The sequence below is a fragment of the Corvus hawaiiensis genome, chromosome Z (genome assembly GCF_020740725.1).
Source record: "Corvus hawaiiensis isolate bCorHaw1 chromosome Z, bCorHaw1.pri.cur, whole genome shotgun sequence".
NCBI lineage: Eukaryota > Metazoa > Chordata > Aves > Passeriformes > Corvidae > Corvus > Corvus hawaiiensis.
Window position 1 is genome coordinate 66,341,106 of NC_063255.1, and position 24,716 is coordinate 66,365,821.

General features: G+C 37.8%; 1 protein-coding gene across 2 annotated transcripts; it reads left to right on the plus strand.

Annotated features, from left to right (window-relative positions):
• The first annotated feature begins 38 nt into the window (after positions 1-38).
• Positions 39-24,602, plus strand: PUM3 (pumilio RNA binding family member 3). 2 transcript variants are annotated; one of them, XM_048291380.1, is made up of 18 exons: positions 39-93; positions 326-432; positions 2,275-2,457; positions 4,143-4,278; positions 5,012-5,087; positions 5,795-5,888; positions 6,085-6,151; positions 6,698-6,872; positions 8,492-8,595; positions 9,101-9,179; positions 10,818-10,916; positions 11,925-11,978; positions 13,550-13,630; positions 15,536-15,678; positions 16,453-16,675; positions 17,721-17,808; positions 19,684-19,774; positions 24,350-24,602. In XM_048291380.1, the coding sequence occupies exons 2-18, from the start codon at positions 336-338 to the stop codon at positions 24,477-24,479; spliced, it is 1,920 nt and encodes a 639-aa protein (XP_048147337.1). In that variant the 5' UTR covers positions 39-93; positions 326-335; the 3' UTR covers positions 24,480-24,602. The 2 variants fall into 2 exon arrangements, with proteins under 2 accessions (XP_048147337.1, XP_048147338.1); XM_048291381.1 differs by lacking the exon at positions 39-93 and adding an exon at positions 118-187.
• Positions 24,603-24,716: the final 114 nt, after the last annotated feature.

Here is a 24,716-nt window from a genome sequence, read left to right on the forward strand (position 1 = left end):
CGCGGCACTGTCGCGCGGCAGCGGCGCGGCGGCCAATGGGGAGCGGCGCCCGGCGCGGGGAGCCGGCAGGCGCGGTCGGGGCGCACGTGTGCGGTGAGGGCGGCGGAGCCCGCGGGCCGCGGCGGGCCGGGGCTGGGTGTCCTGGGGAGCGGGGACCGCCGGCTCGCCTGGCTGAGCTGCCCTGCCTGTGCGCGGCGTGTGGTACCCCACCGTCCACTGGGAGGGTTTAACTTCGCCGTGGCTGTTAACCCGGAGGCACAGGCTGTCTTTTCCTCAGAGGGGAGCCGCGGCGGTCCAGTAATGCTGTCTCTTGCTCCGTTTGCAGTGTTGCCGCGATGGAGAACAAGGGCAAAAAGAAGTTCGTGGGGAAGAATGGAAAAGGACCTCGTGGAAAAGTGCAGCACGGGAAAAGGAAATTTAAAAAAGATAATGGTAGGAACGCGAAGAGTCGCCAATAGGAGTCCTGACTGAATGGTTATGGTTGTGTACTGGCATGCTTGGAGTTCTTTTTTTTTTTCTCTTTTGGTAAACTCATGTCTTGAAACGACTAATTTGGCAGATAAGCAACGAGAAGTGGGTGTTGCCTACCTGGATTTCAGTAAGACTTTGACAGTGTCTCCTCTCCTGTGAGATTCTCACAGAAGTGCTGATGAACTAAGGGCTGCAAGAGCAGCTGGTGAGGTAGATTGAAAAGTGGCTGAACGGCTGGGCCCAGAGACTGGCATACTCTTTGGAGGCCACTGATCAGCAGTGGACCCCGGGAGTCAATACAGGGTCAAGTTCTGTTCAGCAGCTTCATGGAGGACCTGGATGATGGGGCAGCATCTGAAAGTGTGGCTTCTTCAGATTTACAGGTGACACAGAACTGCAAGGAGTGTTAGATGCACTGGAGGGTCATGCTGCCCTCCCGGGGGAGGTCAGCAGGTGGACAACTTGGCTGGCAGAAGCCTGGTGAAGTTCATCAAGGAGCGAAGGGCTAAGTCCTGCAGCTTGAGGGGAGCAGCTCCATGCACTGGAAAACAGTAGGGAAAGCCCAGAGGCTCCTGGTGATCAGAGATGAGCATGAACCAGCAATGTTCTCTGGTGGCTAATTGGATCCTGGGCTGCATTAGGAGGAGTGCTGCCAGCAGATTGAGGGCTGTGACCCTTGCCCTCTCCTCAGCCCTGGTGAGGCTTCTCCTCAAGTGCTGTGTCCTAGCTGTGGCTCTTCAGTGTAGTAGAGATACAGATGTACTGGAGGGAGCCCAGTGAAGGGCTGCAAAGATAATGAAGGGACCAGGGCATCTCTTATAGTAGGAAAGGCTGAGACATCTGGGGCAGTTCAGCTTGAGGAAGACAAGACTGAGGGGGATCTCAGTGCATACAGGTATCTGAAGGGAGGGTTCAAAGACAGAGCCAGACTCTTTCCAGTAGTGCCCAGTGACAGGACCAGAGAACAGTGGGCACAAACTAAAATACGGGAGATTCCTTCTCAACACCAGGAAAAACTTCTTTACTCTCAGAGTGACTGTGCATGGGCACAGTTTGCCCAGGGAGATGGTGGAGTTTATCACATTGGACTAGTCAAAAACCGCACAGACATGGTCCTGGGCAACCAGCTTTGCATAGCCCTCCTGTGTAAGCAGGAGGGTTGGACCAGACGACTTCGAGTGGTGTCTTCTGACCACAGCCATTCTATGACTTTGTCTTGGATTCAAAACTGTACTGACTGTTTGAGCCACTAACTTGCTGAAATGCTTTAAACAGGTTGCATTGCAAGCCCTTCAACTCTATTTGATTCACCTAAAATATTCTCAGTTTAAAATTTGAAGTTGATAACCTTTTGATTCTAGACTTGCCATTCCCACATTAAGAAAAAATTATTTAAGAGGTGATGGTAGGTGGGAACCTGCTGTAGGACTGAGAAGATGCCTTTCACTGCTTACTGTCTTAGCAAGATGATGTTGAAACAGTTCTGATCATAAACTATGAAAAAATGACTTGGTGTCAGGGATGGTGAAAATTGTGATACAGAGTAATCCTTTTTATGCCTGAGCTGTTAACACTGCTCCCCAGAAAATAATGCGTGGGCCAAACTTCCTTAGAGAAAATTTACACACCCAGGGGCTGCAGTGAAAACATCGGCTTTGAGAAGCCTGTAAGAATTTTTGTTAAATATAGAATAGTTATTATAAAGTAGTTAAATTCTTGCTACAGTAATTTTTGGGTTTTTTTAATTTTGAAGCAACAATAACTGTAGGATAGCATTTTCATTTCTTCTGTGTTGGTTATTAGATTCAGGTCCACCAAAGAAGGTCTTTAACAAAGGAGATGAGGAGGGAAAGCCTAAATCAATTTCCAAGAAATTTGTTAAAGGACAGTTAAGACCTGGGAAATCTACTGTAAAACAATTCAAGAATAAACAGCAACCAGGAAAGTTTGCAAAGAAGAGAAAACTCCAGGATGGTGAAGAGGGAGGTGAGCAGATTTTTAAGCCTGGGTATCAATGGAAACCAGGTTTTGGGAAACACATTGTTATCTACATCTTCTTCTTTCCCTCTGCCTTTCCAAATTGGCTGAATAACTCCAGGTTTGCTTCCCGTTTAATCTTTGCTGTGAGAAAAATTACTTCACTTGACTAAGCTGGAGGCTGAAGTCATGAAAATCAACAGTTTGGAATTTTCTGAAGTCAAAAGTAAAGACACAGTAGCGAATTTAAAAATTGTCATACCATCCTAAAGCTCAGTTTAGTTTAATGGCAGTGTTAAGTGGTTAGCTAGAAACTGGCACTTTTAACACGATTTGAAAACACAGAGCTTTTTATAGTGTGTTTTGGACTAAAAGTACTTGCTATAAACTTTGGAGTAGAAATTCATGAAACAAAGTTGATTATACTTGACATTATTTCATTTCTGTGGTCCAGATTATCTGGTCACATCCTTTAAGAAAAAAAAAAGCATTGTGGATGTTAACGCTGCTTTTATGTTTCACAGCTTTTTTTTCTTCTGTTGTTTATACAGAAAGCCTAAATAGTTGTCTGGTTTTATCATGTTTAAATAGATTTATTTTTCAAATTAATTTTTTCTGCATGAGATCTTCGTCTTGTCCCTTCCTCTCCTGTCAAGCAAAACTCTACTGGGTCAGTTAATCAGTATAGTAAAACAAGAAATGGAATCTTAAGTGAGGGGTTCTGAAGTTCAGCAGAAGTATGTCATTTGTTTGAAGGACAGTAGATTATGTTGAGTATTTTATTGTTGCTGTTCCTTCATGTTTGCAGAATGGCTTCACGTGGAATATGCACTAGATACCTGAGAAATCTAATAACAATAGAATGTTCCTGTTAGGCTGTTTTAAAAAAAAGGAAATGCACAACAAACCTTTAAATATTGTTCATAAGAGTAAATGAAAGCCTCTGTGTATGGCACTGCTCTCAAAGCATTTTTCTTGTCACTGTTGCTTTAGGAGAGTGATATAAAAATCAATAATATGCTTTGTAGAAAGGAAGGCATGGGTTCTTGAATGGGTAAAACAGTTAAGTACATGCTACTCAATACCAGTGAGTGGTGCTTTAAACTCTAAAACTTTGAGGCTGTGTCTTTAATGCATAATTTATGGCCCTTTTATAATGTTATTTTGCCCAAGTTCGTTGTGTGGCAGTGTACAGTGGTTGTATAGTAAAATCCCATGCTTAAGGAATCTGACTGAGTAGAAAGATTAGGCATGTAAAAAGGTTTTAATTTTTTTTCTGTTTTTGAGTTTTCAGAATATCTATCTTTGAGTTAGGGTTCTCCTTTCAAGAGAGGGAAAACATATGCATGAGTTAAGGGTGAACTAAAACGGGAGAATTACTGGGGCAGGCATAGGCTGCTAAGTTTATCTTCAGTCAATTTTCAAGCTATTAAGAGGTTTGTGATGCATCATCTGACAGCTTTAAGGAAAATTAACTGTTTGCCTTGTTCTTCCAGTAGTCTAGAAGTGGTGATTGCTAGCTTAGCGTATTTTTTCAGTATTTATTGTTTCATGTTCGCTAGATAGGTAACTGCAGGCAAAGGTCCTGAATCATTAGCAATTCAAGTCATAGAACTGCCATACTTTACACTGATGAAGAATTCTATTGCTGCTTGTTTGTTGACTGTAGAAAATGTATTTATTTTTGTCCTAAGGGTCAGATTCTAAGAAGCCAAAGTGGAATGACTTCAAAAAGCAAAGGAAAGAGTTAAAGCAAACCAGACAAAGTAATGATAAAAGCAATTATGACATAATTATAAAATCAAAACAAATATGGGAAAGTGTGAGAAGGTAATGGGTTTTTTTCTTTCACTCTGTTGACTTTTAGTCATAAATAACCAGAACACTGTCTTTCTCATCTTGTAATTTTATAAAACTATTTCCAAACTGAATCTCTTTGGGTGAGCAGTAACATTGCATGCGATTTTGTAGGCAGTTCAAACAGAGTATGGTGACCCACAGTCCTAGGAATGTCTGGATTGAACTTGTATTTAGGCTAAAATTTGAAAATTTGTAAATGCTTAAGAAGTTGCCTTTTTTTTTTTTTTTGAACCCTGAAATACAGAGTGTGTACTGATTCACCCTGATCCTGCAGTGGGATTACTGTGTGAGTTTTTTGTGAAGGTTCATTGTCTCTCTCTGAGGGTGTAATTCTAGAACTGGTGCCCCATGACAGCAAGAAAAGTTAATTTTGCTTGTTCTAATTGTTTGTACTTTGCATGCTTACAGAACTTTGGATCTGTAAGCAACTCTGACTGCAACTTTGAGTTTATGTTTAAAAAAATATTGTTACTCAAAAAAAGAATGAAGTGTGGAATTCTGGTTTGATTTCCAGGAACTGAAATAGCTATATTATATCTCTGTACAGGTTTAATGAATGACAGTGTAAATTTGAATTGGCAGAAGCCAATCTGTTTTTATTTTGTACTGTCTTGCTTCTTAATTTATAGATCTAAGTGAATCACACTACGAATAAGCTGCTTCCTCAACTAAAATTGTTTTACTAGGTTTTTTTTGCTTGTAGGAAGAAATGTGATAAAGAGAAACGGGAAAAGCTCATGAATGAACTACAGAAGCTTCTTCACGGGAAAATTAAAAACGTAAGAAAAACTAATGGCATAGTGCACAAATTTACAAAATCTTCTTTAACGAACGGTGAAACTGTGAGTAAACAGAAGAAAAACGGGGCTGAAAGAGTACATTTGGCACCTGTATTTTGGACCGTAGTCCTGGGATGCTTTGTTTGTCAGCTGGCTATTGTAAAAGGGTGCCAAGCAGCTTTAGTCCAGTGAAATTTGGTGTTAGCTGGGGTTCAGGAACTCAGAGGTTTGATTAGTAACAACTGTTGCTTTGCAGTTTTCTTGGGAAGTTAGTGTCCTGATGCTTAACTGTACTAAACAGTCGTTCTGCTTTATTCTTGAAGTGTATAAATTTGCAGTGAAGAACATGTTGAATTTTTGGTAGTCCATGCTGAAGTGGACCTGTATCATCACACTTACTCTGAAATAACAAAGAAGAGGAAAAAAAATGAGATACCATTTAATGTTTTTATTTCAGTATGAAAAATCTTAGTGCATGTCCTTAATTGTCAGCAGCTGCAAATGTTGTCTGTTTTTTTTTGATAGCATACTTGTAAAGGGTAAACCCCCTGAGTCTTGGTTTGTTATAAACAGGTAACTGCTTTTCTAATTTATAACTGGCATTACACGTGGCATGAAACTATACCAGAGAGCACATACATTGAAATAATTATGGTGCTTACTGCCTTTTGAATGGCCTAGAGTAACAAAATACCTCTCTGCTTTAGCTGGCGTTTGCACATGATTCAACTCGAGTGATCCAGTGCTTTATTCAGTATGGTAATGAGAAACAAAGGCAAGAGACATTTGAAGAATTGAAAGGTACTTTCATTTTACTTTTATGCTTCTGTATTGTGGTTAGGATGCATTTAAACAACACATGTTTTCTCTTGAATATTTTTACATTTTTTTCTCAACTGATGCATCATTTCTAGTGAATTCTTCAAACTTATTTAAATAATGACATGTTGTTTTGTAGAGAAAAATAAACCAGCTGAATGCTTCTCCCTTCTTCTAGATAGCCTAGTAGAGTTGAGCAAGTCAAAATATTCCAGAAATATTGTGAAGAAGTTTCTTATGTATGGGTGAGTATTAAGTGAGTTTGCTCATCAGTCTTGCGTTGTTTCATTTCCAGTGTGAATGCTGCTTCTTAATCTAGAGTGGATCAATCATGAATAAAAAGTATGTCGCTGGAAACATCTTTATAATATTACAGAATTAAGGCAGGGGAATGCTAACAGTATTTTTCTTTTTGCAAGAAGTAAACCTAGTGCTGTACATGTCAAGGAAAACATGATTTAAAAAAGGTCACATGTATGCTCAGAGTTGATCTTTGCTATATATAAAAGACTGGCTTTTAAACATTTTCTTTCCTGAGTGTTTCAGGGTGCCATTCTTTATTCTCTAGAGTTTATCCACTGTTTTCTTTCCCTCGAAATGCCTTATAATTTCTCTAGATTCCTGGCTTTCTTTACATGTTTTTCTAAGTGCCATAAGGCTGACCCAGATTCATAAATTTCATGGTTTCTATGATAAAACTTATGACTGTATTTCTAAAAGCAAAACTATCACTTGATAAGCTTATCTCTAGAGGTTTTAATTCTTGCTGTTTGTATTTCCCTGTAAAACAGAACAAAAGCACAAGTTGCAGAAATAATAAAAAGTTTTAAAGGCCATGTGAAAAAAATGCTCCGTCATGCTGAAGCATCTGCTGTAGTGGAATATGCATATAATGACAAAGCCATTCTGGAGCAGAGGAATATGCTGACAGAAGAACTGTATGGGAACACTTTCCAGGTTTACAAGGTGGTACTTCAGTATTTTGTAGTTTAAGGTAGTTTAGCCCCTAAGGTATTGTGTTAGTAATGCCTTACCTATCTTACCTATTTCTTTTGATTACATTTCCTTCTGTCAGCTGTCCAGAGGTAGTCTAGTTTAGCATGTTTAAATGTAATGATTACTTGCACATTTCTAGTTTAGATGTAATTGTTGTGGGTTTTTTTTAGTTTGAACTATTTAAAATACACTGTGTTCATGTATGAGCTTGCTCTGCACATCAAAGATAGTTTGTTACGTAGTTTCAGTTCTCATAGTGTCTAGGCTGAAATCAGCCTTTCTGAGGTAAGACTTAGGCATAATTCTTCATTAATACTTCAGATAACTCTTGTGTCAGAACTACCTTATATCTCCTGAGCACTGAGTGTGGGCAGACTGGGCCTGTATACAGTGTTCTATTTTGGCTTAATTTTTCTCTTTGTTTCCTTTTCCCATGGAGACTTTAGGACTTCAGTCCAAGCTCCATTGAAACCATTTAGATGCAGATCCTCACCAGGCAGTTGGAACCTTCTTAAAAAGTACAACCTTCATTCTTTGGAATTCTGTTTTTAATTTTTGCTGACTTGGAAAGTTCTATCCATTGGAGTTAGGAATTTTCCTACAAAGTACAGAACTGTTTTACACAATTACTAATTCCACTAGAATGACTCTTTCACCTGTTGTACAACACAGCATACTTATACCCAAGATTTCTGGTAAATTGTCTTAAGAAATTAACAGCTTATTTCTGAACCTGTGTTTTGTTAACATGTTATAAGTTTTAGTTAGGCATTTTGCAGCACTGAGTAGTAGAGAGGCATGTTTGTTGTGATTATGGGCTGTAATTTGTACTGAGAGTCAAACAGACCATGAAACCAAGTGAAGTTAGCTTCCATCATTCTGGTATTTTTGGCATAAGTGCTTGAAGTAGCCATAGATTGTAGTGCAAAACAGACTCAACACAATGCAGGTGTATACAAAGTTGCAATGTAGTCTTTGAAAAGTAGCAGGGATCATTTAAAAAATGCTTCTTCTAATTGTCAATCTAGTCAGATTTCCTTCTAACAACAGATTATTTTAAAAGACTTACCAGTGTAATTCTTTCATTAAGATACCAGGAAGTACTTCTGTATGTAAAGTATATGGTATATATCCCTCCTCTCTGCTGTTCCTGAACTGGAATTTCCTGGGTCTTTGTTAACTTCTCAGTTCATTGACTTGTTGTGTTGCCCTCTGATGTATGTGTAAAGGAGGATTTCTGCTTAGCTCAGGAGCACCTTAACACAATGCCAATTTTGTGTATTTTGCCTTGTATCTGACAGTGGCATGAAGAGCTGATATAACTGGCAAAAAGCACCTCAGTCCACAGAAGTGATTTTTGTTTGCTAATGAGAGATACTTAATTTGTAGAAACTTAAATTTGCAGCTTCTGACATACTCAAAAATGCATCTTTTTTTTTTTAAATTGTAAAAATTGTTAGTTTTGCAGAAAATTAATTCTGTTTTTGATATTCATGAAATTTGATGGAAAAAGGTCTAAGCATTATAATTTTCTTTGAACTCTGATACTTACTGGTACAATTAAACCTCTGATTGTGCATTCATTTCAGTCACCAGCTGTCCCAACACTGGATAAAGTGCTAGAAGCTCAGCCTGAAAAGAGAGAGGCCATCTTGGAGGAAATGAAGCAGATTCTTACACCAATGGCACAAAAGTAAGGACAAAAGTTGGTTGAAGGTGTGACAATCTAGCACAAACCAGTTTGCTTCTGACACACAAACAATGGCACTGGTATTCTTACAAGTTCAGACGACAGTGATACTGATACTCTTTTAAGCTGTAACGTTGCTGTGCTGAATAGTCTATGGTTTTGTCCCCGGTGTCATAATGAATATCTTAATTTTGAACTCCCATTCTGTGAATTAAAGTGCCCTCTGTCCCAGACAGAGAATTGGTAGAAATGCTGCACTGTGATGTATTTCCATAATGCATGGTTAGATATCCTTCTCCAGTGGTCTTTATGAGATAATAGGTTCTATAATTCGTAAGTTTTGAGTCTTCCATATGTTGTAAATGTCAAACATCTAATCCAAAATGACCATGTGTTCTCTCTCACCATGCTGCCTAACTTTTTAAAATACAAGTGAGTTATTGCTAGCATATGTTAAAATGATTGTTTGTGGGGAACTTGTTGCTTATTTTCGTCTATCCAAATACAGGGAGGCGGTGATAAAGCACTCACTGGTACATAAAGTATTTTTGGACTTCTTCACTTACGCTCTTCCAAAACAAAGATCTGTAAGTATCTTCATTTTGCTTTTTGTCTTCTTTTGCCTTTCAGTGGAATGGTTTTTATCTTCTTATGAAAATGTTGTAAGTTGACTAGACAAAAATACACATCTTTCTTTGATAGAGTTCTATACATCTGGTGATTCTAGATAGATGACTGGAGAGTAGTGTTGTATGGAGATTTATAGTCATAGTGAACTTTCACAATAATGTATGCAATACTTGAATTTTTTTTTTAAAAATGAGATGACTTAGATGTTTCCTCTCTTCCTGTAAATTATCCTTCTTAGTAGCTGGGGAGTAATTACAGTGAGGACCATTGCTTGCAGTAGTTTAGCTTTCCGGTGTGTAGTTTCTTAATGACTTGCAGTGATGATCCAAAAATACAGTGAGATTCACCCTTCTATCAGCAACCAAAACTTTGTCTGCTATGTATGTATTAAATTGCAGGTTTAAGGTTACGTCTTGATTTAGGCATAAATCCATCTGTGTGATGTGACATGGTTTAAGCTGGTATCCTGTTTGACTTCACCTGTCTTCAAGGTGTGTCCATCAGCCTCACCCTGGTTCTGCAGCTCAGAACCATCTCACTTCAAATCAGGCAGAGCCTTCTAAACTTGCTGACTCTTCCCTCTTTCTGCTAGACCAGACTCCTGAATACTTCTTTATTAGTTAATAAACCCAGAGCTAAGAGTAGGGAAGTGGGCTATTCTGAGTCCAACTCTTCAGAGTCCAGAACATTCCTGTGCATGGTTTCATGGAATGCTATGTCTGAGAATGCTTTTGGATTTCCGGACTTGTGTGAATCAGGGGAATAATGGCGTATCTCCTTGCTTGGCTTTCTGTGCAAATGTGGTAGTATATGGACATGCTCTTTGAGATTTGGAAACCCCTTTGGCAGATCTATTCCTGCCCTGTGCTTACACCTAGTGACACCAATTGTGTTTTGACAGAGCAGTTTGCAAATAATTGGTAAAAGGCTTGGAGCCTTTGGCTAGAGAGCAAGAAGAACTAGGGATAGAAACAGGGATAGGTGGAGCTGTACTTCAAGCAAGTCTAATGGATAGTGGCAGAAGTAGTATCTAGTAACCTGAGAGGGGGTTGTTTGATTTGGTTTGCTTTTTTTCCTTTGGCTGATGGTATTATTTGTCAGACAGCTTCAGAAAATCTCTTTCCTTTGATATGAAGACACAACTTTTGGCTAATTCTTGTAATACCTGATTTATAACATAACGTGGTGCTTAAATGACTTTTTAGTTCTTCTTTCTGACTAGTACTCTGTGTGTATGAATATGCATCACCTGCAAAGATTTCTTCTTTGTCTCTAAGTTCTGTCTCAGTTCTGAGCACCTTTTCTTGAATTTTTTATAATAGGACAGCTGACAAGCTTCAATACAGTTGTGATTTCATGGCATGTTTATGATGAACAGTGTAGTTTTAAAGACAGAAAGCTTGTGTCATTTACAGTCTGTTGGACTCCTCTTGAGGCAGTTTTTCATAGGTCAAGGAAAGGAGAGTTGTTCTGTAGAGCCAGTGATGCAATATAGTGTGGGCAGACAAAAAAAAATAATTTCAGGCCCTTGCCCACCTGTCTTGAGATCCTCAAGCCTTTAATCTTTTTGCTTTATCACCTTTTTTTTTCCCCAGGAAATGATAGAAGCTATTAGAGAGGCTGTCATCTACCTGGCACACACTCATGATGGAGCCCGAGTAGCAATGCACTGTTTATGGCATGGCACTCCCAAGGTACTGTTTGGTTTCCCTCTAATTAGTCCTCTCTGACTGCCCACGTGGGTCCTTCTGCTTGTGCACATTTTCATGCAATTAACAATTTCAGAGTAAGGTTTAAAACTGATCCCTTTTTATCTACTAGCAAACTTGAGCAGTGTTTTTTTGTGAATCAAATGCTTTCATTAGAACTTTTATAGTGGAAGGATCTCCTTTTATTTTTAGCAGAGGTTTTGGCAGTAATGCATAGAGTCACTTTTCCATTGTAAGGTTATTGGCATTTCATTTGTCCCATAGATGTCATAATACAAGTGAAATTGGCAGTAGGGAGAGGACAGTAAAGAACTTTAGTTTCATCTGCTGATACAGTATCCAGAAATACTTCAGGTGTAATGTATGTCATCACCTCTTGGAAATATTGTAATGCCTCCTATGTTTTTCTGTATTAAAAAATAAAAAAGATGAGTTATTAAAATAGTCTACTTGTTAAAGAATGCAGAAAAAAAATTAAGTTCCTAGGATCTAGGCATAGTAATGGATCTAAAGAACACTGAGCAGTGATTCCAAGAGCCAGAAGTACAGGAAGAGAACTTTCTGACAAAATATTCTTGTTAGTAATAGAGGTTTAAGACAAGCTAGAGTCCTGTTTAGTGTGTTTCTTTCCAAATGAAGAGATGAAATGCGTCCTCCTTTAATTAATGAACAAAATATGAGTGAACATACGTGGTGGTTTTGGGTTTGTTGGGTTACTTTCCAAGTTTTTTTGACATCTCCAGTTGGTGGTCTGGACTTGCAAATAATCTCTGGACTTGCAAATCTCTCTGGAATCAAGTCACAATTTGGGTTTAACTTTTCACACTGGTTCTAGGTGTAGACTAATAGAGTAAGTGTTAGTCTTTGGTAGATAGCCTTTGCTTTAGAAAGCAAATTGAAGGTTATGTTTTTAAAAGGTGTAAATAGCAGTTTAGTTACTCAGAATCACTGGTATTCTGGGCTCATTTGAGTTTCCTCTTTCCTTTTGGATAGGACAGAAAAGTCATTGTGAAAACTATGAAGACGTATATTGAAAAAATAGCAACGGTGAGTGTTCATTAACCATTTATTTGTCAAACAAGTGATATGATAGAGGCTAGTTTGAATATTCTTTAGTACTGGGAACAACGTTGAGATCTTAATAAAACTAGTCTTAAAATAGTGGTGATGTATTAGATAATGTAAAATAATCGAGCTGTACAGAATATTTAGAGACACGCCAAGAAGCTTTGTTGTGGGCACTACAGGTAGTACTATGCTTCATTGAAGTGGCTGAGTTCATTATTATTCCTAGGTTTTCTTCCTACTTTTTCTGTTGTTGGTCCCAACTTTATATTTCATCTTCATATGGCTCATTGGTTATTTCTCCTTGGTTGGGAGTAAAACAGCATATATAAAGAAGGCGAAGAAGAATCAAGATGTGTTGGAGATGTCACTGGAAAGGCTCTTTGAACATGTATATTTCTTAGAAGATTCCCAATTTTTTTTTCAAGTCAGGAGGCTTCAAAATAAATTAATGCTGGAGTAGCATACAGTGGATGAAGTCTGTTTTATTTTTTAATGAATAACATATGTATTTGGAGACTGCAGCACCAGCAGCGTAACAGTTGCAGCCAGATTTCATGGATTTGGGCAAACCTGCAGCTGTAAAGAACAGCTTTTTAAACTTCCCTTCCTGCTTGCTGTGGTTTTTTATTTGCTAATAGTTATTGTGGTCTTAGTCAGTGGCCTTCAAGCGTTTTTAATCACATCCTGGGCATGCATCCCCAATATATATAGCTATGTATAAATTACATACCTTTACTACTGTAATAGTATATGTTATAAAACATACACAGGAATAGAACATTTGAAACAATGAGATAAAAGTAACCAGAGGCTATTTTTATTTGTTTATTAATGGTGCCAAGAATATTTGCTTTCTGCACCTCAATGGATTGTCTTGTGCAGCCTGCTTTGAGGGCCACTAGTCTAGGTAATGTTTCCATAACTTTCTAGTACTGGAATAAATGAGTTGTTCCATTTTATATATTATATGGAAGTATGAGACAGTGGGTAAATAACAGCTGGCACAACACTGGAGCACAGAAGATCTGGCTTCACTTCGACATAGAGCCTCACTGACATACAAGTGAATTCGGTTGTGCCCTTTTGAGTGTGCTAGAGACTTCGTTTCCAGCAAGGCAGTAGAGACCGTATGGCTCATTGCAGAGATATGATCTCCAAAAACATTGTTTGTGACTTAGTTCAGTTTTAAGGAAATCTATGACAGAAATAAAGTCTGTATGTAATGTTCCTGTAGGGAAAATACTGTGATTTCAAATGTTGATAATACAGTATGATTAGGTTAATAGCTTGAATATGATAAAGCAGTATATTCACTTGAAATAGAAGATCTACTTTTGTTTTTGTTTTAACAACATATTTCTCTTAACAAGCCTTGGTTTTAGAGAAAACCTAAATGTTGGACTTCACTCATTTTATGACAGTAGTCAGAATTTGCTTGTGCTTCATGTTGTGTTACGTTTGAGATAAACTCTCAGAAATACTGATTCTAAGTAAATTACTATATTCATAAAACTTGATTGCATGCAATTTCTGATGTCTCATCTTTGCAGGGTGAATTTTCTCATCTGGTCTTGCTGGCAGCATTTGATTGCATTGATGACACTAAACTTGTGAAGCAGTTAATTATATCAGTAAGTAATTGAATTTTTCCTAAAATAGTATATTAAATAGTGTCAGTGTGTTTGTCAGTCTATAGGAGGATGAAAGTAGGAATCCATCTGCTTTTTTAGACTATTTGAATACTTCTCATCTTTTCTGTTTCCTTATATTTATGTATCATGGTTAGTTTTTTCTTTTCATAGCAGACCGTAGCACTTTCATATGTTTTAACTATTTATTTGAATTAGTTTTTAAACTAGGTTCATTGCTTGCTGAAATTTTTCCTTTTAGTACATGTTCATTCTGGAAAATGGGTGACCAGAGTCTCTTTAAAGTTTATCATAGAAACTTGAGCTTTACTAGTATTTCAAGAGATTAAGTTGGTGGAAAACTTCAGAATGGTGATGTTACCTTATTGATTTTACTGGCAAAAATATTTGCATCCTGTAAGCAGAAAAAACATTGATGTACATATTGTAATCTGCTTGCAGTAGTACTCATGCTATAGCTGTAAGCACTGACTGGTTTAATGGAAGTGGCAGAGAGGTAAAGTGAGGCAAGTGTTCTCCATGTGGAGAAAGAATATGAGGAGAAAGTGGCTCTGATGAGTTTCTTTCTTGTTTTGAAAAATAGAAACAAATCTTCCTTGAGCAGCTTTGTATGGGGGGCAGTTGGGATTTTGTAGCCTAGCATGAAGATTTGGCCTGTAGACTGGGCCTCTCTAATGGGTCTGGAGAGATGAAAGCATCTTCATGTGGAGGTGGCTTTTGTTCCTCAAGTATTTCAGCTGTGATTGCAGCTGGGTTTGATTCCCAGAGCCTGGTCTGGAATGTGACAATTTCTGGGAAAGGTCTAAGGAAATAAGTTCTGATGTATCTGGGCTTAGTATGAGATATTTGAGTTGTTCCTGTACTGTGTAACAAGCACTCTACTTTCTGGAGGTTCATTAGTTCAGATACTATGTCTTTAGCTGAGCTTCCAAGATGCCACTTAATTACAGAATCATCTGAGGTCAAGAATTAATCCATCATCAAAGATAATGGGCTGTTTACTGTTAAGTCATCCTACCCCATCAATCTGGACAGAAAAAGGATGACAAGAAGTGGCCTTCATACATACACTGTTGGCCCATCAGGGTTTATGTGAGGTTGAGAATGAGGAAAGGATGGCAGGAAAAGGAAAAAGAAAATCTTAGGGTCAAAACCAGCTCTTCAGGTAGTGAATGATCACTAGTAGCAGATGAGAGGCGGGGGCGTCTTAAAACCAAGCAGTGAAGCACATTCTGTAGAGGAAACCAATCTTTAAAATTATCTCGAAGAACAGTTAGACTTCTAAAATACCTTATAGAGATTTTCATTCAGTCCATAAACCATTCCTAAATGGTTTTTTACCTTCCTAAACCATTAGCTTTAGGAAGGTAAAAAAACTAGTAAGACTGGAGGGGGAGAAAAAGCAAGGGGGTTTTTGTATTTTTATTTTTTTGGGGGCTGCTTTTGTTGGTTCGGGGTTGGTTTTTTTTTTTTTTGGTAGTATTGCAAAATTCATCGTTTATGTGTGTTGGCAGTATGACTGGGAATTTGTAGGTAAAGGAAGGTTTTAAGCTCTTTAAATCCTCTTGAGGAAGGCCTTTTCTTCTCATCATCTCTCAGGTCCATGGAATCTTAATCCTGGACCAAAGTATGTGTGTGGGGCTTTGAACTTTAGTATGTGATTGGAACTGTACGTTGAGCACTTGGCATGTGTAAGGATTCAGGCAGATTTTAGTACAAAATCCCTCTTTTATGAGGACTCCAAAAAAATGGAGACATTACCAACATGAGATAGCATGTCTCTGTCATTTGGAGTTTCTCCTGGTACTTTTTCACACTTCTGATACTGACAGTGACCAAGAGCTGTTATTTCATTAATGTTTTGTTGCGGTCCGTTTACTCTCACAGGAAATAAAGGCTTCTTTGCCTGATATAATAAACAACAAATACGGAAAGAAGGTGTTGTTGTACTTGCTAAATCCTAGAGATCCTGCACATTTCGTTCCAGAAATCATCACACTTCTGCAGCAGGGAGATGGAAATGCCTATAGGTAATTCAAATATAAAAGTTAAATTGTTTTTCTTGGAGTCCAGAAGAATTAATGCAACTTTCTGTCATGATTTAATTTCAACTTTTCTTCATAATAAATCTAAGTAATGTAATAAATATATATAAATAATACATAAGCATTATTAGATATGTTAATCTGTCCTTATTTTTTTCTTGGGTTTTTTTGTTAAATTTCATATACAAGGATTGGTAACCAGCAGTGTACTGGAGATCAGCATTTTGCCTGTTTGGTAAAGGGCAAATGTTGTGATATATACTGTGTAAGCTCATGTATCAAATCTAGTGTAGAAGAAAATTTGAAACGTGCATTACTGATGCGTTGGGTAGCATACAAGTATGTCTTAAAATCTAGCAATAAAAATGGAAATTGTTAATTTGATTTCAGGCTCTGGTATTGACATTGATGCTTATCAGCTTTTGAAGAAGGAGTAATTATAGATGACTAGTAAGCTGTGTAAAAAGTACATCTCCATAGCTGAGATAGCAAAGTGAAAAGAAATGATAAATGTCACTAACAAGAAAAAACTCTATGAGCTTTTGAGGCAGTCAGCTTTAAACACTTTCTCACTCCATGCGTTTGTAAATTCTGTGTCCAACATGCGTTTAATTGTACATGGAACAGAGGGAACAATAATGCCTGTATTTTAATCTAGCAGTAATTTCTATGTCTCAAATAGCACAGATGTTCTGAAATTTCTTGTTACTTGATGTGCATATGGTGCAAATCTGAGTAATGTGCTGTCTCTTTCATCAGTAAGAAGAATACTGAACTCCGTCGCCATGAACTCCTGGAAGCCATTTCCTCACCTTTGCTAGAATATTTGCAAGAACATACCCAAGAAGTAGTGATAGACAAAGCTACCTTTGTCTTGGTTGCTGATATTTTAAGAACAGCTCTTGGTGACATCCAGCCTGCACTAGATGCAATTGCTAATTTAGCAGCAGAAGAGCTGGTTCCAGGGGGCCGTAATGGACAGGTAATGTACAGAAGACAAGGTGCTGAGATCTTGCAGATCTTCTGTATTACTAAAATGAAGTTTGGTCTTGTTTTCCTTTGTGTAAGACATCAGTATACTGCCCTGATAGCACTTACACATTAGATGTGATCCCATTTTCTGATTTGTTGATTTCATAGTTTATTATTAGTGCATCTGGAGTGATGGTGGCTTGAGCCAGCATTTTGTATGAGTTGTAGGGCAAGATGCTTCATGATCTTCAATCTTCAGAACTGCTTTGAACACTTAGTGGGAAGGTAGCTGACAAGCATGTTACACAGTCTCTCTTTTGATGTTATCACTGTGCAGTCAAGCACTTAGCAAAGTTTTATAGGTCATTTGACTGTTTACACGAAGAGGGATGGGATCTCTTACCTTTCAGGTGTGCATATCTCCATGCAAGGAAAGATCTTAGATAAGAGCTGTTTGTCTTCACAATATGACCTTCTCTCCAAAGAGCACCCCTCCCCTACTTTGTTAAGCTCATCAGATATGCGTCCGTAGATTAGAAAACAAAAAAATACAATGTACGCTATATTTAAAATAGATATCCTCCAGATTTCCATAGTTGTGGTGTTTTAGCTCTGTCTTTCCTCTTCTTTGATACACGTTTTTATGAAATTTTATGTGAACTACATGTGTTTTCTGTGGCTTTTTGTGAACCATACTGTAGTGAATTTTCAAGTGTGGAAATGTGGAAGGTCTGGAAGTTCTGGCAGAGGAAGTTAGACCAGGAGATTCTGCTTATTATGAATAAAATCCTTGGAAGGGTGGACGAAGTGTTGGTTGATATTGTTTATATTACTGAAAGTTAAATGCTACAGGGAATATAGTAAAAGTTAAACTGGTCAATTTGAATGAGTAGCAAGAAACGTGCATCAAACTTGTTCATATTTGCTTTGGTTGTGAATCAGTGTGATGGCAGAGTGAATAAATCAAGCAGAAATATTAATGGCCAGATGTGTAACTGCATTTTGAAACAACACCACTAAATAATTTTGTTTTGATTTGTCTATTCCCCTTAAAGCTTCACATTGCAGAACATCCAGCAGGCCATCTAGTTTTGAAATGGTTAATAGAGCAAGATGAAAAAATGAGGGAGAGTGGAAAAGAAGGTATGTTGGAAATACAGCTTTATTTGATCAGATTGACTTCAGAGTAATTGGCTATCTGACCTCAAATAAGATTGTTGCATTTATTTCTTTGGGTATACTAGTATATGGAAAATTTAACATAATTGTTTCTATCTTTTTGCTGTTGTAAGCTGCTATACAAACAGAATGCCAAGGATATGTTTGCTTTTTTTGCAATGCAAGCAGTGGTTGGGTTTTTTTCAGGGCTTTAATGTGTATTTGGGACGGACTTCATTTCTGTGCTTAAAATGTCTTGATAGCTTTGCTAAATTACACAGTTGTTTAAGGATAATAATAGAAACAGTGAAGTCTTTCTTACAGGAACCCCTGTTTCATTCGTGCTCGTAAGCCAGGCTGTAATCTTTACTTTGTTCATTAGTGCTGTTGGGTTAATGCTTTGTAACTGTTACTAAAATAATTTGTGCACTAAAATAGGACATCTTTGCTAGTTTATGTTCCATAAGGCAGATATTGGGCACAGATGTTCTCATCTTATTTTAGCTTTTAAACTTACGTTATTACATAACTGTAAAATCTTTTGTGTATATCACTCTATCCTAATAGTGATTATTTTTCTCATACAAAGAGCTCAAAAAATGAATGTGTGTGGTTGGCAAAGTGTAATCTGAGGGAACTTCTTCTGTGTTTTTTTTCTATGTAGAATTATCAGATCTTGTTAAACATTTTATTTCTTTTCCTCTTGCAACATTCAGATATCCAGTGTTTCCTTTAAAAATGTTAGTTGTGCTTTATTAAATATTTCTGAAAGTAGTCTGTTTTCCTGCTTCTCAAGTAGATGATTAAAAATGTGCAAAAGAAAAGTTTTGTGAGTGTCTTTCAGATACTTGCTTATATGAAATGATGATAGTAATCTGGATTTATTTCTGTTAAAATTGTACAATTTCCAGTTTAATCGCATGCTGTTCCCTTTGGTTTCCTCCAAAAAGTACCATTCAGAATTGGTGCTCTGAGTTTATTAAATTGGCATTAAACCCCAAGCAAATTGTTATCACATGGGTAACAAGTATTATAAAATCTGACCTGTCTTCAGGTGGAATTAGAATCTAAAATGACAGTGAAAAATAGCTTCAGTGTTTGGAGGCTGGAGTTTGTTGGGGTTGGGTGGGGTTTTTTCGTTGTTTACTGGTAAATTTGCTCAGCATGCCAATTTGTAAGAACTGTTTCTGTGAAGTTCAGTTCTTTAAATTCATCTGGGGCCTTGAAGTCAGCCTAGGTTCCTTGTTTTGCATGTCATCAGTGTAATGAATCTGAAGTCAACTTAGGCTTTCAAAGCCACTGAAGGAATAGATCCCTGGAGCATCAGTGCAGCTGAAAAAGACAGAGTTTTTTCATCAATGAAGGATTAGCTCTGAAATTTTAAGTAACCTATGTTCAAATTCTTTTCCTTTAGTTGTAGAGTCAGATGCTTAAAAATGTAGCATTTTTCAACAGAGGTGTGTGTGTGTATTTAGTATACAATGATCTTTTCATTCAGAATGATTCTGTGATTCCTGCCAAGTTCTGTCTTTGGACTGTATGCCTTCTCTAAGGTATTAATAGCCTTTTACACCCTTTTTAAAAAACAAACAAGTTTGAATACTTTATAATAGTAAACTGTCACACAGTGCTGCTGTTGTCTAACAAATCCCATGCAGTACTTGGAAGTAGTCTTGTATATATAAAGGTCTGCATTGCATTGAACAGTCAATTACTTTGAGGGAGCAGAACTTTGTGAATACTTGGGGGACTAAATACAATTTAATTAAATTGTGACTACAGAAAACTTTGAACAGGCTTCTTTGTAGAAAGATACTGTCTCATTTTTTTCTTCCCCTGTTTCTTTCCCATACTTTACAGTTTGCTTTGGAAGAACACTGGTGGAACGTGTTGGTATTGAGAATCTGAAGACCTGGGCAGAAGTAAATCGAGGGGCCATTATTCTTTGTTGGTAAGTAAGGCACATGGCTAATTCTGGTTAGATTACATTGTTAATTTCTTGAACAGCTGAGAGAACATCAATTGAAATTTCTACCAACAAAATGACATTCAGCGTGTGCTATCTTGAATGCAGCTGGCAAGTCTTGAATGAAACAGGGATTAGAAAAATTCAAACCAGAGTTTCCATGGGTTATTCCTTGAGCTCCGTCTTTTGTAGTACTAAGAAACAGCTCAGTATCAGAAAATCTGAAGGTTTTGAACAAAATTATTTTTTAAATTGTGCCTACCATGTCTTGTTTTACAAGCACAAAACTCTCAGAAGAGCAGTCCACAAATAACTACATTAAAATAATTAACTTTAAAATACCTGGTACTGGTGGCAGCGTACAAAAATCCAGAAATTGTTTTGTTTGTTTTGGTGAATTATTGCTTTGTGTTGATGCCTTAATTGCAAAGGCTAAAACGTTCTCATACTGAAGTAGGGAAGTGTTTGGAAGAGACCATACATAATAGATTATGCAAAGGCCTATGATGAGCTAACTGGCTCACAAATTTGAAGCAGTGAACCATGCACCTAGTGAGATCAAAAACACCCCACTGGGATCAGATTAACGTTAACATTTTGTTTTATCAAATGTGAACTGCAGTGCTAATCACCTCTGCTTCCTCTTTGTAGCTACCTGTCAGTATCAGGTCATAGAAACCCAAGGTTTTGTCCTATAACCTGAAGTGCGTGGTCTGTGTTGTGGAACTTGTGTGTCAGCCTTGCCCTTCTGGCACCTCGTAAAGACTTTCACTGAATCAAAATCAGGAAACAATTCAAACACACAACATGATTTTGAAAATGAAATCCCTTGATCTCTTTTCTGCTCCACTTTTCCCTCTCCTAAAGTTACTTTAGATTCCTTGCTGTTTGCTTCCCATCACTGATCTTTATCAGTTTAGAGTAGGGCTACTTTGATGTTCATGCTCTTTTGCAAGGTGAATCAAAAGCCATTTTCACTTCTGTTAGTTAATCTGAGTTTAATTCTAATTTTTATTTAGTCATTATCAGTCAGATCACTAGTGTGAAGAACTGGTAGTAGAAGAGTAGTTGCAATCCAGATACGAAACCAGTTCATACAACCTCTTACTAGTCATATGTATCTGACTGTTAAGATTGTTCAGCTGCCAAAATGGTAATGCTCTTTCTTTGCCTCTTATAACAGGCCTTCAGAATTCAGCAAATGCACCTAATGCCTTTAAGTTATCTGATCCTGTGCACAGGTATTCAGTGAAAGGCTTATTCAGTGACTCTGTATTAATGCTTGGACGTTCTTTCTTTAAGTCAAGGCTGAATAGATTAATTTAACATGGGATGTTGCTAGTGTTTGTACTAAGCTGTTGAGATTGTCCAAATAAAGTTGTAAAGTAAATTATTAGATTTTTTTACCATATTTAACACTAATAACTGTTCAGCAATCACTGTGACAATAGTCTTTTAATAGATGTTGAAGACTGAGAGATAAAACAGGGAACTAGTAATTGCTCGTTAAAGAAACTAGCACAGTAGTGGTGAATTTTGTGGAAAAGTCTGTGAGGAATGGCAGTCTCTCCTTCTCTGCTGTTACTCATGCCACTACAGGTGGGGCCTTGACAAGTGTCCTTTGTTACCAAGTGGGGGATCTTATCTCCCAGACTGGCAGTATTTTCACCCATACTGAAACTTACCTAACAGGAAAGAGAGAAAAAAGTATATTGTAGGAGCGTTTGTTTAATGGAATTTTGTTGGTAGGTTTTTGGTTTATTTCACTTAAATCTAAATCCTTTGTAAACTGAACTTCTCTTGATGACTTTTTAGGCATGATGTCCTTTTGTTTAGGCAGCTGAGAACACACAAACATAACCATCCCTTTTGCTCCAGTTCAGGTGACACCTGCTTACCTCACCGTCACATAGTAATTAATCACATTGTAGTTTAACTGCGTGCACTGAAGTCAAGAGATTGCCTAAATCATACAGCAGTGATTTATTTAGTCTGGTATAAGGTAACAGTAGGGGTTTTTTTACATAAAATAGTTGTTGAGTTTTTAAAAACCTTTTCATTTAAAAAACCCAGATACTTCTTTTGTCATAAAGAATCACAAATCCTCAGACAGAGGTAATTTTCAGACAGTGCTAGTTCCTCCTAAAGCCATGATTGATTTTTGTTTTGTTGTTGGCTTTCGAAAGCCATCTGTCACATATGTGCAGATCTGAAACTCAGAATTACTTAGTGAGTCCATTCAAAGATTTTTGGCTATCTAGTCCTTTAAGCTTATTTGTCAGTTATAAGCAGTTGCTGCATATGCTTGGCTTCTCAGTAACCTGGTATCCTCTGGACCTTCTCCTTTCCTTGCCCTACTTGCTTTTGATTTTTATAAAAATATCTGGCGCCTGGTTCTGACTTAGTACTATCTTGAGGAGCCCAGAGGTCCCGAGAGGACCCTCTGCAAGCTCACAGCCCAGACTAGCATATTAAGTGTTGTAAGTACTTGGATGTCATAGATGCTTGTCTGTTTAAATTCCTATATATGACTTTTCCTGTATATTTTTTAATTTGTAAATAATGTGTAGCATCAGGGTAGAAAATGGATAAGAACATACTTCACCGAATGTGTTACTGACTTCCTTTGTTTCTGTAATCTGTGGGAGTTATGTTTTTTATCCACAAAATACATAGGTGCTGGCTTTCTAGACCTTGTAAGAACTTGCAGAATAGTAATTTAAAATACCCCACTATGTCACTATGTTGGTCTTTTGGATGTGTTATCAAGCATGCAGATGTTCTGTATTAAGAACAGTGTCTCAACATACCTGTATTTACTACGAGTTTGAAAGCAGCTTTACATGTATAGCTGTCAGAAGTTGACATGCCTTTTTAGAGATAAGTAAAATGCTGTCCTGAGTGGCTTGCTACTTTGTGTGCTCCATGTCTCTTGTGGTGAGTGAAACATATATACCTCTCCATGTTTATTAACAATGTATTCGGCACATACTTTGTCCGGATTCTTGACTTTCTTGCTTTTATCAGGGGTATATGACTCATGGAAGAGATGAGAAAATGCCACCCTCAGCTGTATTGAATTCAGTTTTAAAGAAGGCCTCTTGATTAAATAATACCATTACGGCTAAAAGTGTAACACAATTTGCTACTAAAAATTGATAGTCGTAGTCATAGAAATCTGGGAATTAAGTAGCTGAAAGTAGTGGTGGTGTCAGGTGGACATCCAGTGCTTTTCTGACTATAGTGTCACCATCCAGCACAGGATTTGGTGTCCTAAAGGAGACAAAATTTAAGTCTCATTTTCAGCTGCGTTAATTCCTTTATGTCTTACTCAGTTCAGTTTGCCTTGTCTAATCCTTGTTTAAAAAGTAGATAAGAAACAAGCTTTTAGGTGGATGCAAATTTGGGAGCCACTTGGAAGAATCCTAGGGATTGTAGGAACTTGTAGTATCATGCAGCCAACTTCATACCAGCACATGGGTGTTACAATTTGTTTCCAGTCTTAGTTTATTTGTATGTCAAACTTGTAATTCTCGTCTGTTTGCACACACTGGCTGTAGAAGACACTTCTCTAGGCAGTGTTCACTCATCATTTTGAAGTAGCCAATTAGGTGTGCCATTAACTCTGCAGATCTTGTGTTTCAATCCCAAGAACATTTCACTGTTAGCTGAAGAAAGGAAGAAGGATAGTCACTACTAAGCTGATAGTATTTTACAGCTTATGAAAAAAAAAAACCCAACCAGGAAGACTGCTTATGTGTCTGAGGAAGAGAATCTATCTGGGAAATCTGATTTGTTTTCCAAAAGTAGTATCTAAAAGAGAACAGAACTTGTAAGGCTCCATAGTCCTACACTAAATGTAGCATGAAAGTGCAGTAGTGAAGGTACTTGATGTATGTTAGATGTATTCACTGCATCCAGTTTTAGGACACCCATTACAAGAAAGGTATCAACAACCAGAGTGAGTTCAATGAAGGGTGACTGGCATAGCCATGGCTTGGGTCCCTTGGCCTGGAAGGAGAAGCTGTGCCACCAAGGCCGTTCCAGCTGAGAGAAGGGGCAGCTTATGGGCTCCCAACAGCATCCCTGGCACCAATAGGACAGGTGAAGGAGAGCTGGTCCTTTCGCAGCAGTGCATGCATGAGTAGAGAGCAAGAGGCAGTGGCGCAACCTGGAACACAAGAGGCTCAGGTGGGAGATAAGGAGAAACCTTTACCCCATGAGGACGGTGCAGCAGTGGGACTGGGGTGCAGGCAGTTTGGGCTGTCTCTAGCCTGGCAGGTTTGAAGCCCAGATTGGGTGAACCCCTGAACAACCTGGTCTGACCCAGTATTTGAACATGCTTTGAGTTGGGATCAGCTGTTCCTTGCAGACTGATTTATCCTGTGTTGGCTGTGTTCTGACTTGGTGTTTCATATTTTCTGGAATGTTTTATGTCTTTTCTGTAATAGGAGGTGATAGCATCTGGCTTGCATTATATTCTCCTACATGGACAGCTTATTTTTCTGTGACCTCTATGCTGACCTTTGATATCCTTCATTTTTTTCCTGTGTCTTGCAGCCTTCTCCGAAGCAGTGATGAAAATGTGGCAAGCACAGTCAAAAAAGGACTGAAAAAGCTCATCCCAAAGCTGAAGCAAAATAAAAATGTAAAAGGAATAGAAGCATTACTGGAGAAATTAACTTCCTAGTGTAAATGAACCTAAAATGATTATTTACATCAATGCAGTCAACTGAGATTTGATAAGATTTTGCACCACGATTGTTTTAAGAAGCAGTGTATGCATTTGTATATTAAATAATTTCTAAAACAATTTGTGTTTGTACTCATTCTGTTGTGCACAGTAGAAGATTGTTCTCAGAGATTGAAATCTCAAGATTTAAGAGCTAATGGAAACTTCTGAACACATAATCAAGAAGTTGAGTCT

Excerpts from the sequence above, each read along its gene's own strand:
- PUM3 (XM_048291380.1), top strand. The coding sequence starts at position 336 with ATGGAGAACAAGGGCAAAAAGAAGTTCGTGGGGAAGAATGGAAAAGGA. Across the intron at positions 4,279-5,011 it reads ATATGGGAAAGTGTGAGAAG|GAAGAAATGTGATAAAGAGA; the intron begins GTAATGGGTTTT and ends TTTTGCTTGTAG. Across the intron at positions 19,775-24,349 it reads GGGGCCATTATTCTTTGTTG|CCTTCTCCGAAGCAGTGATG; the intron begins GTAAGTAAGGCA and ends TGTGTCTTGCAG.